At 45.8% G+C, this 14,338-nt stretch overlaps 1 protein-coding gene across 11 annotated transcripts in view; it reads left to right on the forward strand.

Moving 5' to 3' along the window:
* Positions 1-14,338, forward strand: part of SRPK2 (SRSF protein kinase 2) — a 273,846-nt gene that overhangs the window by 72,340 nt on the left and 187,168 nt on the right. For 7 of the 11 annotated variants that reach the window (XM_039517259.1, XM_039517323.1, XM_039517314.1 and 4 more), the window contains one exon: positions 14,153-14,216. The exons of 3 other annotated variants lie outside the window; for them this stretch is intronic. In XM_039517259.1, the coding sequence (XP_039373193.1) occupies positions 14,153-14,216 (64 nt within the window). Of the gene's footprint in view, positions 1-14,152; positions 14,217-14,338 lie in introns of those variants that run through there. One more of the 11 variants, XM_039517302.1, reaches the window with a different exon arrangement.

The following is a 14,338-nucleotide window of genomic DNA, read 5'->3' on the forward strand; positions in this document are numbered from 1 at the left end:
GTTTACCCTGCATAAGCTTTATACAGGGTAAAATGGATTTATTTGGGTTTAGACCCCATTGGGAGTTGGGCATCTGAGTGTTAAAGACAAGCACACTTCTGTAAGCTGTTTTCAGTTAAGTCTGTAGCTTTTGGGCACTTGGTTCAGACCCTGGGTCTGTGTTGGAGCAGACGGGAGTGTCTGGCTCAGCAAAACAGGGTGCTGGATTCCCAGGCTGGCAGAGGGAAAGCAGGGGCAGAAGTAGTCTTGGCACATCAGGTAGCAGTTCACAAGGGGGGTTCGGTGATCTAACCTGTCACACATTCTTTATGTCAACATGATGGTTTTTTTTCTTTTAGCGCCACTGAGACCAACATTTCTTCTTTCACAATTACATCTGCGGAAACATAGCAAACAAATACTGCTAGTTGTGGTTTATCTTGTATATCTGTGGACTTGTTGACAACGAGGCTGAATGCTAGAGAATTCTTTAGGTTGTTTTGCATCTTGTTTGCAACATCAGCACTGATTTGGGAGATATGCCTCTCTGTAGTGTGGTGAGAAATTGGAATTTACTTCAGTAGTCGTTGAAGTTTTGTGTTACTTGGATCTAAAATTGCAACCACTTCTGCAATATTCTTCTTAACAAATTCTCCATCGCAGTGTGGCAATTTAGCATGAGCAATATTTGATGACATAAAACTAGCTCTGGTTATTGTGTCATCTTTCTTACTGAACACCAAAAATAGTGTCTGTTGACTGTTTAGGGGTAATTTTAATGCGGTTAGCTTGTTTTTCCTTAATTTTGATTCAGGAGGCTATTTAGACAAAAAGTTATTGTGATTCGTTTCATAGTGACGTTTCAAGTTGCTCGCTTTGTAATGAATGAGTGATGCATTGCAGGTAAGGCATAGGGATTTGCCACCTTTAATAGTGAATGCAAAATCTTTCTCCCGTTCTGGTTTAAAACTTTGGTTTTCTTCTTCATACTTGCATTTCTTACATTTTAAAGATGTCATTGTCATCCATGAAATTAACGTAGAGTTAACACTTAAATCTAAAACTTTTCAAATGCGACTGTAACCCTTCTGCCAGGTGGTGTCAGCAGCAATAAGAGATGGGTTCAGTATTCAGGGGTCCATTTTAATAATACAATACGGAACCAGATTGAGCCCCCACCCAGTAATCTGGGAAAATTACACACCATCTCCTGGGTGCCTCTAAGAGGCAATACTTCTCTTCTCACAAGCACAGAGTCTGAGTGTAGAAAAGAAACTTTAAATAGAAGGAGGGAAATAACCTGTCATTAATTTAGGAAAACATTGTAAGTAGGATTATTAAACATAAAACCATCAGCAAAACATTCATCCCAGAGTACGTTGCCTCAGGTTTTTGAGTCCAACAACCAAAAGTTCTTTTAACGCGCACCTCCCTTCATCATACTCCTCTCACAATTGTTGTCTTGGATCAGTAAAGACCCAGAGTTCAGAGGTGCATCTGCTTGAGTTCACCTCCCACGTTGGCACGGGGGGGAAAGGCACCTTGCTTGTTCTGCTATCCTTGCACTTGCTCTGGCATCGGCTGCCCTGCCAGCCACTCGCTGCTCCACTCTGCCGGCCGGTCGCTGCTCCGCGGGGCCAGCCTTAAGGGTGGGTGACGTGGACAGCCGCCCAGTGTGACTGCCAAATCACCCTCCAGTTTTCCCTTTCTTACTATTGATTGCAATAATCTAAATCTGACAGCAGTAGACATATGTCACAAGAATTCAACGAGTGCTTCTCCATTCTTTCTCCGTGTGTTATGTATGTGGAAGAACAGAGCTTGTACTTAGCTTTAACAGTTTTTCCATGTTCATGTCTAGCAAAAAAAATTAATATAAATTATTTTTGTTTTCCCTGACTCTACCTAATTTATTATGTCGTTAATCTAGAGAGCATTACAAAAATAAAAAGATATAATGAAGTATCTCTTGTATTCTAACCAGTCAGTAGAAATTCAGTTCTGTTTCTAAGTGCTGCTGCTACAGAAGATTCCACCAGTCAAAATGTTTTTGGGTATGCTGCCCTCTCCCTCCCAGGACCATTACAGACTATTAGATCATGTGGAGGGGCATGGGGCAGGCAGCAGATGCCCCTTCCTCTTTGCAGCAAACATAAGCAGCATCAGGAAAGGAGGGACCGCAATAAAAATGTTATGTCACACTCCCTCATTAGCATGGAACTTTTTATATTCTCAGCAAGGTTTGGCTCTGTGGCTGTATTGTGAATGGGATTTTTGTTGAGAGGGGAGGAGTGGGGGTTTGTTTACATGGGCATTTAATGTGTGTTGTTTGCTCTGTGGAGAGTTGGGGAGTTGTTAGAGGGAGTTTAATAGCTGTGAAACTTCTGTTTGTTAAGGGAAAGACTTAGTGGCGGTTCATCTCCCTCCTGCCCCCACACCCTTCTGAGTTAATTTCTTCTAGTTACAGTTTAGAGCCATGTCGTTTAATTTGTTTTGTGAACTGCCATTTACATTGATGGTCTAGCATACAAATAAAGATATATATACACATATATGCATACACTTTGATCGAGAATACTCCTGCCAGTCAAGATGCTCAGCTTTCAATTAGTTTGTCTCTTTCCCAACAGATGGTAGTAAAATGAGTGATCAAGACATTTAAGTAGGCTTGCTAACAGATAGCACCATGATAGAATCATAAGGTATGCTGCCACCTACACCAGGGCATTCTTGCTGGAATATTTGACAATATTTGACTGGTTAAAGAATAGGCGATCAGTTGATTGATCATTTGACATTATTTGACAGCTCAGTAGACTGGCTTACCAGCCCTACCTGTTAGTACTATATTTATGTTGGCTGCTGTGTTTAATTGTCTCTCTATTTTTTTGTCCTTTGACTTGCATTGGAAAGCTTGTTTGTTCTCCTAAGGTTTATCTTAGAATGATGGCTAGGTAAGTGGTGGGGGAGTTCTGGGTTCAGAAGGTTTGATAGCATAGCAGATGTGCATAATGTTTAAAAATTGGTGGCATCACTGTGGTTTAGAATCTAAGGGTATGTCTACACTACAAGAGTAGTTCGATTCAACTTAACTCGAATTTGTGGAATCGACCTTACAAAGTCGAATTTGTGTATCCACACTAAGGACACTAATTCAACTTTGTGAGTCCACACTAACGGGGCAAGCGTTGACATTGGAAGCGGTGCACTGTGGGAAGCTATCCCACAGTTCCCTCAGTCCCCGCTGCCCATTTGAATTCTGGGATTTCCCCACAATGCATGCTGGGGGGGAAAATGTGTCGAGGGTGGTCTTGGGTAACTGTCGTCATTCAACCGTCACTCCCGCCGGCGGGCAATCAGTTCGCGCACTTTTCTGGTGAGTGACAGCGCGGACGCCACAGCACTGCGAGCATGGAGCCCGCTGCGATCATCGCTGCACTTATGGCCGTTGTCAACTCCTCGCACCTTATCGTCCACCTCTTCCACAGTCAGCTGCTGAGAAATTGGGCGAGGAGGCTCCGGCAGCACGGTGAGGACATGAAGTGTCAGAGTGGTACAGACCTCTCAGAAAGCACGGGATCCCGCGCCGTGGAGATCATGGTGGCAATGGGTCATGTTCATGCTGTGGAACGGCGATTCTGGGCCCGGGAAACAAGCACGGACTGGTGGGACCGCATAGTGCTGCAGGTCTGGGATGAATCACAGTGGCTGCGAAACTTTCGCATGCGTAAGGGCACTTTCCTTGAACTGTGTGACTTGTTGTCCCCTGCCCTGAAGCACAAGGACACCCGGATGCGAGCAGCCCTGAGTGTGCAGAAGCGAGTGGCCATAGCCCTCTGGAAACTTGCAACGCCAGACAGCTACCGGTCAGTAGCGAACCACTTTGGCTTGGGCAAATCTACCGTGGGGGTTGCTGTGATGCAAGTAGCCTACGCAATCGTTGAGCTACTGCTCTCAAAGGTAGTGACCCTTGGAAACGTCCAGGTCGTCATAGATGGCTTCGCCGCGATGGGATTCCCAAACTGCGGTGGGGCTATAGATGGAACTCACATCCCTATCCTGGGACCGGCCCACCAGGCCAGCCAGTATATTAACCGAAAGGGCTACTTTTCAATGGTGCTGCAAGCACTTGTGGACCACAGGGGACGTTTTACCAACATCAACGTCGGGTGGCCGGGCAAGGTTCATGACGTGCGTGTTTTTAGGAACTCTGGTCTGTTTAGACACCTGCAGGAAGGTAGTTTCTTCCCAGACCACAAAATAACTGTTGGGGATGTGCAGATGCCTACAGTGATCCTCGGGGACCCAGTCTACCCGCTAATGCCCTGCCTCATGAAGCCCTATACAGGCACCTTGGACAGTGAGAAGGAACTCTTCAACTACCGGCTGAGCAAGTGCAGAATGGTGGTGGAGTGTGCTTTCGGACGTCTCAAGGGGAGATGGAGGAGCTTACTGACTCGCTCGGATCTCAGCGAAACCAATATCCCCATTGTTATTGCAACTTGCTGTGTGCTCCACAATCTCTGTGAGAGCAAGGGGGAGACCTTTATGGCGGGTTGGAAGGTTGAGGCAAATTGCCTGGCTGCTGATTATGCTCAGCCAGACAGCCGTGCAATTAGAAGAGCCCAGCGGGAAGCGCTGTGCATCTGGGAGGCTTTGAAAGCTAGGTTCCTCAGCGAGCAGCGTGACCTGTGACTATTCAGTTTCTTTACAGAGAAGCTGAACCTGCCCCTGTTTCTTTACCCAGTTACTGTTGACTATCCTCTGCAGTTACATACCCTGTTCATCCCGTTTCCCCCCTTCCAACACACGTGTAAAAATAAAATCCATGTTTCATTATTACTTAACTATGTTTTCTTTATTAATGACTTTGCGTTAAAGGGTTGAAACTGGGATGCAGACTGTGCTGGGTAGGGTGTGTAGTGATGTAAAGACCGCTTCTAAACTCGAGGAATGACAGGCTCCTGCTCCTAGAGCGGTCCGCAGTGCCGGACTGGTTGTTTCAACGGAGCCTGCCATCCCTCCTTTTTGGGACTCTGTGTGCGGGGGCTATGTGACCTTGTGGCGGGGGAGGACGGTTACAGATTCCCCTGCTGCGTGGCTCTGTGGTCCAGGACAAGGACTGCAGCATAAGATCTGTAACCGCCCTCCCCCGCTACAAAGTCACGTACTCCCCACCCACACAGAACATGGAAACCACCTCCCATACCGACCAGGGTGCCTACTGACTGCACTGTGTGTGTGACCTGCTGCTGATCCTGCCCCCGTGTCTGTACCCTGGTAAAGGTGACTGTCCTATGCAATTACCAACCCCCTTCCCCCCAAAAAACACAGTCTTCTGTACAAAAACATGACGGAAACAGTAATTAACAGCAAAGTATTTTTAATAATCAACTAGACAGTTAGGGGATGAAACTGGTATTGGGGCTTGGGTGAGTCAGGAAGGGAAGGACTTCTCAAAATTTAGGGAATGAGAGCTTTTGGGTAATTGAGCACTCTGCTGGGGTGGAGTGACAGTTTTCACGGCCCCTGGCGCCCCTCCTTCTTGTTATTTTGGGTGAGGGGGGTATGGGACTTTGTGGCGGGGGAGGGCGGTTGCAGATACACTACAGGGGGGCTCTGTCCTCCTGCCTGCGGTCCTGCAGAACATCGACAAGGCGCCGGAGCGTGTCCATTTGCTCCCTCATTAGTCCAAGCAGCGTTTGAGTCGCCTGCTTGTCTTCCTCACGCCACCTCTCCTCCCGTTCGCTGTGTGATCGCTACTGCTGAGAGAGGTTCTCCCTCCACTGGCTGTGCTGGGCCGCCTCGGCTCGGGAGCAGCCCATAAGTTCAGCGAACATCTCGTCCCGTGTCTTTTTCTTTCGCCGCCTAATCTTTGCCAGCCTCTGGGAGGGGGATGCTGGGGCAGGTCGGGAGACAGTCGCAGCTGTGTGATGGGAAAAAGGGAGTGAATTCCTTACAAAGATACATTTTTGCAAACAATGAACACAGTCTAGTCTGTCTCTGTGAACAAGACCATGCACAGCACCTATCTCATGCGCACTCAGGACAAGTTCGAATTTTCGGCCTTCGCTTTCATTGCCTGGGGTCTTGCACTAGAGATCAGACAAGCGGTTCAGGACAGCAGAATCCGTGGAGCAGCCAGGCATGGTAAGCCGTAGACTTTAGGCTGCTTAAAACTTAATGTATAGCAGTGCCCTCCTGCTGCAGGCAATCCAGAAAGCATAAACTCTGCCCCTGTTCTACCCCCTCGTGGCTGTCCCTGTATGCTGCCCCTCTGCAGCCTCCACCACATGGCTGTAAACCGACGCTTATTGTTATGCAAAGGAAAAGTGAAGCATTCCCAATACTAACATAACACTAATTCCCCTAATTAAATGCAGGAGTCGCCGAGCGAGATCACCCTGAGGACGGTCACTGAGACAGATAGAGAGCGCATGCTGCGTGAAAGCCAGCACAAACCAGGGGCCTATGCTGCCATGCTCATGGAGGCAATGCTCCCAGAATACCTGATGTCAAGTATCAGAGGGGTAGCCGTGTTAGTCTGGTTCTGTAGAAGCAGCAAAGAGTCCTGTGGCACCTTATAGACTAACAGACGTTTTGCAGCATGAGCTTTCGTGGGTGAATACCCACTTCTTCGGATGCAAGCAGTGGAAATTTCCACTGCTTGCATCCGAAGAAGTGGGTATTCACCCACGAAAGCTCATGCTGCAAAACGTCTGTTAGAATACCTGATGACAGCCTGGCGCGGAAAAGTGTGCTACCATGGAGCACCCAATAAGGCAGCTCTCCCCAGGAACCTCTTGCGTAGGCTTTTTGATTACCTCCAGGAGAGCTTCGTGGAGATCTCCCAAGAGGATTTCTGTTGTATCCCCATATACATTGACCTTCTTTTCACATAGTTAACATTCCTGTTCTTTCAAAAATAAATGTTTACATGTTTATAGCACTTACCGACTGATCCTTCCCCTGATTCAGGGTCCGGGTTAACGTCCGGGGAGGGTTGGTAGAGGATCTCTGTGAGGGTGATGAAGAGATCCTGGCTGTCGGGGAAATCAGCATTGTAAGCGCTGTCGCCTGCCTCGTCCTCCTCAAACCCTTCGTCATCTTCCCCGTCTGCGAACATCGCCGAGGAACTGCCCGTCGACACTATCCCATCGTCAGAGTCCACGGTCACTGGTGGGACAGTGGTGGCAGACCCACCGAGAATGGCATGCAGTGCCTCGTAGAAGCGGCATGCCTGGGGCTGGGCTCCGGAGCGTCCGTTGGCCGCTTTGATTTTTTGGTAGCCTTGTCTCAGGTCCTTGATTTTCACGCGGCACTGCATTGTATCCCGGCTGTATCCTCTGTCTGCCATGGCTTTGGAGACCTTCTCGTAGGTCTTTGCATTCCGTTTTTTGGAGCGCAGTTCCGAAAGCACAGACTCCTCGCCCCACACAGCGATCAGATCCAAGACTTCCCAGTCAGTCCATGCTGGGGCCCTCTTTCTACTCTGAGATTGCATGGACTCCTCTGCTGGAGAGCTCTGCATCGTTGCTGGTGCTGCTGAGCTCGCCACGATGTCCAAACAGGAAATGAGATTCAAACTGGCCAGACAGGAAAAGGAATTCAAATTTTCCCGGGGCTTTTCCTGTGTGGCTGGTCAGAACATCCAAGCTTGGACTGCTGTCCAGAGCGTCAACAGAGTGGTGCACTGTGGGATAGCTCCCGGAGCTACTAAGGTCAATTTCCGTCCACACATAGGCTAATTCGACATAGCCATGTCGAATTTAGGGCTACTCCCCTCGTCGGGGAGGAGTACAGAATTCGAACTAAAGAGCCCTCTAGGTCGAACTAATTAGCTTCCTGGTGTGGACGGGTGCACGGTTAAGTCGAATTAACGCTGCTAAATTTGACATAAACTCCTAGTGTAGACCAGGCCTAAGCTTTCATTTAAAAAGAAAATTCTTCCACAGTGTTAATCTTCAGAATGTGAACCACATGTGAAACAACACAGTGATGTGTGCCTAAATCTGGAGACAACTTGAGACAATAGCTGTGAGAGAAGCATGAACTGCTTTCATTTATCCCAAAGAGAGTTGACTCTGAAACTCAATGATGTTTAAGTTTTAACTTAATCAATAATGAATTATTTAACCATGTTAGCAGGAACAAAACGTGATTTCTGCTTACGTGTCATTGCATGCAATGGCAGATATTGAGATACTTAGTTGTCAGAGGTTTGAGGGTGGTATATTAATTCTGCCTCCTCTTCCAGATTCATCACTTTCACCTTTATCCAAAAGGGGGAGTTTATATGTTCTTCCCCAGTAAGGCTATGTCTACAGTTGAATCGCTACAGTGACACCCGCCACCGCTCTGGGGTTTCCACCACGGGTTCCTGCTAGCTGGGGTCTCAGCCCACTGCCAGCTTGGGGTTCCATCCCCCAGGCCAGCAGCTGGTGCTGAGTGGGACCGGCGGCGGGACCCTGGCTGGCAGGAGCTGGCGGTGGAATCCCAGAGGGGCGGCGGACTCAGCAGCTTAGCTCGCTGCCGCTCTGGGGTTTCGGCTGCCAGCTCCTTGCCAGCTGGGGTCTTAGCCCGCTGCCAGCCTGGGGTTCCTTCCCCCAGGCCAGCAGCGGGTGCTGAGTGGGACCGGTGGCGGGACCCCAGCTGGTAAGAGGCCAGCAGCGGGAACCTCAGCCCGCCCGGCATGCCATCAAAAATCGGCTCGCATGCCACCTTTGGCACGCCTGCCGTAGGTTGCCAACCCCTGCTGTAGGTAATCTACCTCCCAAGGAGGTGGTAGCTAGGTTAATGGAAGAATTCTTCTGTCAACTTAGTGATGTTTATACGGGGAGTTACGTTGACTTAACGGTGTCTGTCGGGTAGTAGAATTTTCACACCCCTGAGAGATGTAGCTATGTTGATATAACTTTTCAGTGCAGACTAGCCCTAAGACTCCACTGTCTCCTGCATACAAAAATCACTGCTCATTCTTACTTGCTGCTAAAGCGCCAACGGTCTCCTACTCAGCTGTCAAAATCTCCAGCTTCCTTCTCCTCCCAATAATTTTTACAATGGTTATTAATTTTCAATACAGACAGCATAAAATAAAGTTAATTTGATATCCAAATTAAACAAGGAAAATGTGTACTAGATTAAATTATTGTAAGGTTTAAGGTTGAGGCACAACTGGTTGAAAAACCATGTTCAAAGAGTAGTTTTCAATGGTTCCCTGTCAAACTATGAGGCTGTATCTAGTGGGGTGTCCTGGGTCCAGTACTTTTCAATATTTTCATTAATCACTTGGATAATGGAGTAGAGCATATATTTATGAAATTTGTGGATGACACCAACCTGGGAGGGGTAGCTAGCACTTTGGAGAATGGGAATAGAACTCAAAATAACCTTGATAAATAGGAGACTTGATCAAAATCAACAAGATGAAATTAAGTAAAGATAACTGCAAAGCATGACCAGTTGGGGGGGTGGGAATCAAATGCACAAATGCAAAATGGGGTGTAACTGGCTATTTTGTAGTACAGCAGAAAGGGATCTGGGGGTTGTAGTAGATCACAAATTGCATATGAGTCAACAAGTGGTGCAGTTATGAAAAGGGCTAATATAATTTTGGGGTGTATGACCAGGAGTGTGATACGTAAGACACTGGAGGTAACTGTTTTGCTCTGTTCGATACTAGTGAGGACAAAGCTGGAGTACTGTGTCCAATTTTAGGTGTCACAGTTTGACAAATGTGAGCAAATTGGAGAGAATCCAGAGGAGAGCAAAAAGTGATAAAAGGTTTAGAAAACCCGGCCTATGAGGAAAGGTTAAAAAGCTGGCAATATTTAGTCTTGAGAAAAGAAGTCAGACCTGATATCAGTCTTCAAATATATTAAGGTCTATCTAAAGAGTGTGATGAGTTGGACCCCGCATCCAGGATGCCACCTGATATATTGGGGTCCCACTGAGACCGCCCATTCCACCAGACTTCTCTAGCACACACACAGGTAAGGCCACCCCCAGCTGCAGACACAGACTGAAATCAGTATGTATGGGAGGACTCAGCTTGGGAATGTACTCAGCACTCGTGCACACATCCTTTTGTGTGTAAACCCCAAATTATATTGACTTGTGGTAACTCCTCGCTTAACATTGTAGTTATGTTCCTGAAAAAGGCTACTTTAAGCTAAGTGATATTAAGCGAATCCAATTTCCCCATAAGAATTAATGTAAATAGTGGGGGGTTAGGTTCCAGGGAATTTTTTTTTGCCAGACAAAAGACTATATATATATATATACACACACACAGTTGAAGGTTTAAAACAATTTAATATTGTACACAGCAATTATGATTGTGAAGCTTGGTTGAGGTGGTGGAGTCAGAGGATGGGATATTTCCCAGGGAATGCCTTACTGCTAAATGATGAACTAGCACTCGGTTGAGCCCTCAAGGGTTAACACGTTGTTATTAATGTAGGGAGAAGACACAGCATGGTAGAGAGAGCCAGAGACACACACCATGTGTGTGTGAGTGAGCCAGAGACACACACCATGTGTGTGTGAGAGAGCCAGAGAGACACACACTGTGTGTGTATGTGTGTGAGAGAGAGAGAGACGTGCATTGCTCCTTTAATTATGCTGACCCCACTCTAAATACACTGGCTTTTGAAGTAGATCAGCAAGTTGAGACAGCAACTGCTGCCAGCCAGATCCCTCGGTTCTGAGCCCCGTCTTGTCTCCCCTCCCCCCTGTGGAGAAGGGGTAAAGAAGTGGGGGTCAGCAGGAGTGGGACACCCTGACATTAGCACCCCCACATCCCCCGCGCAAAGCAATCAGGAGGCTCCCAGGAGCAGCTCCAAGGAAGAGGGCAGGAGCAGCACATGGCAGTGCGGCGAGGCTGCCCACAGGGAACTTAGGGGAGCTGATGGGGGGCTGCTGGTCCACCCTGGTTCAAGCCCCCCCCAGCTAGCTCCAACAGACTGCTCTTTCTGCAAGCAGTGGACAAAGCAGGCGGCTGCCAGACAACATTATAAGGGAGCATTGTGCAACTTTAAACGAACATGTTCTCTAATTGATCAGCAATGAAACAACGTTAACTGGGACAATGTTAAGTGAGAAGTTATTGTATAGTCTTTAATTACTCGATCATTTACTATTTGTTTCCCTTGCAGGACTCCTGCCTCATTCAGTTAATGGGTAGTTACTCAATATGTCTTTTTGTCGTCCTCATTCAGTTTGTGGCCCCAAGTCTTACTTTTGTTTGGGTGTTTTATGGTGCTGTAACCCTCCTGTCTGAGTGATTTAGAAAATACTAATGAATTTATCTTAACAACACCTCTGTAAGATTAAACAATAGTATTATCCCCATTTTACAGCTGGGGAACTGAGCCACAGAGATAGTAGGGGCAAAACTGACCCATGTCCACTAAATTTGGGTGTTCAACTTGAAATACTTATAGTCTATTTTTTTCGGAATACTTATCCTTTTTTTTTTAATAGAACTTTACATATTCAAAGCACAGCTCCGGTTGACTTCAGTTTTAGTAATTGGCATTTCTGCAAAGCTGATCCCAGGTGTCTCACGTTGGGCACCCACAAAATGGGGAACACGGAATTAGTAGACAGCTGTGAACATTTTAGTTTAAGAGAATTATTCAGCATCACATAGGGACTGTGTGGCAGAGACAGGGGTAAAATCTAATTATCCAGGGTGGCATTCAACTTCCTTAACCATAAAACCATCCTTTCTCTTCCTGCGGTCCCCTGCCTCAGTCACTACCTACCTTCCAACTTCTGCAACAAATGAGTCAGCAGTCCTATAGATAACTGCCTCCTTCATTACACTAGCATGATTCATTCCTAGAGCACTATCCATTCGGGGTGGGGGGGGGTGGCAAAATATGTGACATGAGTCTGTATCATAATGAATATGCATATAATGAGTGGGGACCAAATTAATATTGCACAGGCAACCTGAATTCTGGCATTTTCTAGCTTGAGCGCTTAAGTTTGTAATCTGATGTTCTTTTAACATAGATTTTTGGCTGTCATCTCCTCAGGTGTGTATTTTTATTTTGTTTTTAAACAAACTGGAAAAACAGAAATTCTGCAATATGGAACCATACTAATTCCCAGCTTGAGTCATCAGCAGATTTTGGACCTTCAGATCCATAGTGCAGAGAGACCTCTACCACTTGAGCTAACAGAGTGGTAGAAGTAATTGGCTGTTGTCCTGTCCTCTATGTGGACCAGCCACTAGAGGGGATTGAGACACATGCTCTACCAGTGGATTTCACTTCTGTTTGCTGACAGCAGAGGGGTGTAGAGACTTAGAACCTGGGTTCATTCCAGGTTCTGTCCGGAAGGGTTCTCTAATGGTTCTAGATCCTTCTGCCCCTGCTTTCCCTCTTCCCCTCCTCAGCCTGTCTCTGCTCCAATATGCCCCATCCCAACACTCCTGTCCCTGTCCCTGTTGGATCCTGTCCCTCCTCCCTCTGCTCCTATCCATACTCCCACACCTTGACTTCTGCCCTCTTCCATCTCTGTTCCTCTCTATCTCCTGCACAGGTCCCAGTTCTTGTCCTTCTCTGCTCCTGTGTATCCCAGCTGCTGCTTCTTCCCTTCCCACACTGCCTGCCCCCCCCCTTCATCACTTCTGTCCCATGATGGAGTATGGTCAGTGCAGAGAGGGACTTTGGAAAATTTATCTACCAAATTCTAATCTACTGAGCATGTGTAAACTGAGACTTTTTGGAGGCTTATAACTTAGCCAAATTTGTGCAGTTTGGGGAAAGCCAAAGACACATCCCAGACAGCAAGGTGACCCCCACCCTATTTCTTGCTAAATTTCAAGCCCTTGGTCCAAAGCATGGTAATGCTAGAGCTTCTTAATGAATTGGTTGTACGTTTTTATTTTAACATGGGAAAAACATGCTTTTTCTTAATCTCGTGCTCAGAAATGGCTGAACTTTTTTTCAGCTGAAACATAAATGCAGTACCCTGAGGCAGATCCCTGACATGGAAAATTTCAGCCTGAATAGTTAAAGTTTAGAAAAGTTATAAGCAATTGAAAACAGGGTCTTAGAATGGGAAGTGTCAGTCAACATTAAATATAGGTAGTGCTTCTAGCTCTGCTATAATAGGATTTTAAGATTATAATCAGTCAACTTTATTTTATGATAGTACCCTTTGGTTTTCATCTGAAACATTTAAACGAAGTGGGTATTCACCCACGAAAGCTCATGCTCCAATACGTCTGTTAGTCTATAAGGTGCCACAGGACTCTTTGCTGCATTTAAATAATAGACCTTCTGGCTACATAATAATCTTAAATTATTTTTAAAACCGTCCATGTGTATTTGGTTTTGAGATCTCATGAAATAGAAATCACAGATGGTATGGGGATACCCCCCGTAGTCTGTTAGTAAAATTGATCTGGCTCTCAATATTTCTGTTCTAAATGGCATTGTTAAGACATTTCTTTTAGAACAAGTATTAGGTATCAGCCCTGCTTGGCTAATGGGTGTTGCAGGTCATTGGTTGTGAGCATTAGGAGGGGCAATTAAGGTATTAGGAATAAAAAATTGAAGGTAAATTTAAATTTGGCCTTCAAAGTGTATTTGAAAGAGCACCCTGTAATCTTAATTTAAGAAATTCAGATATTAGTATATGCTGTTTATGATTTCTGATCCATATATTAAAGTAGTGATTAAATACTTCATTCTTTGTGACAAAAATAATTCAAAGAGCCATATTTTTCAGGGCTTTTGGAATGAAGATTCAGAAGGGTAGTAAATATGTTTAGGTAGCAAAGCTGCAGAATAATTTACTCCCCAAACTATTTGTTTGATTTTTTGTAGAAGCTGGAATTTGTGCATCTGTTTGTAATTTGTTATGATAAGAATCATCTAGTAAATATGTTAGCTCAACCTCAAAAGAGTAACCACCCCTCTGCTTAAAAGAAATGGTACTTCCTGCTTTCATAAACAGTCATGTGCATAGTTTAGCAAGGCCTGATGCCTCTGGAGCTTTTTCGTTTTGATCACCATTGAATCAGTCCTTACAAAAGTACTGTGAATCTTGTGGCCTCATTCTGAACAAAAGGGATTAGGAAAAAATCCTTTGATAATAAGACTTTGGAAAGCAAGGGCAGGCAATCTTGGTTGTGAATATTTTTTGATTTTTCCAGAAATCAAGCAGAAGATTGAGCTGCTGATGTCAGTTAACTCTGAGAAGTCGTCCTCTTCAGAAAGGTACAGCTACATCTCTTGCATGGACAATTAATGGTGTAGCATTGCAAAGAAGCAGCATAGGGCATTTTTTTGTTGTCAGTTTGCTAATATTGTTGATGTATTGCATGCTGGTTATTGTAATG

This window comes from Mauremys reevesii, linkage group 1, assembly GCF_016161935.1.
Source record: "Mauremys reevesii isolate NIE-2019 linkage group 1, ASM1616193v1, whole genome shotgun sequence".
NCBI lineage: Eukaryota > Metazoa > Chordata > Testudines > Geoemydidae > Mauremys > Mauremys reevesii.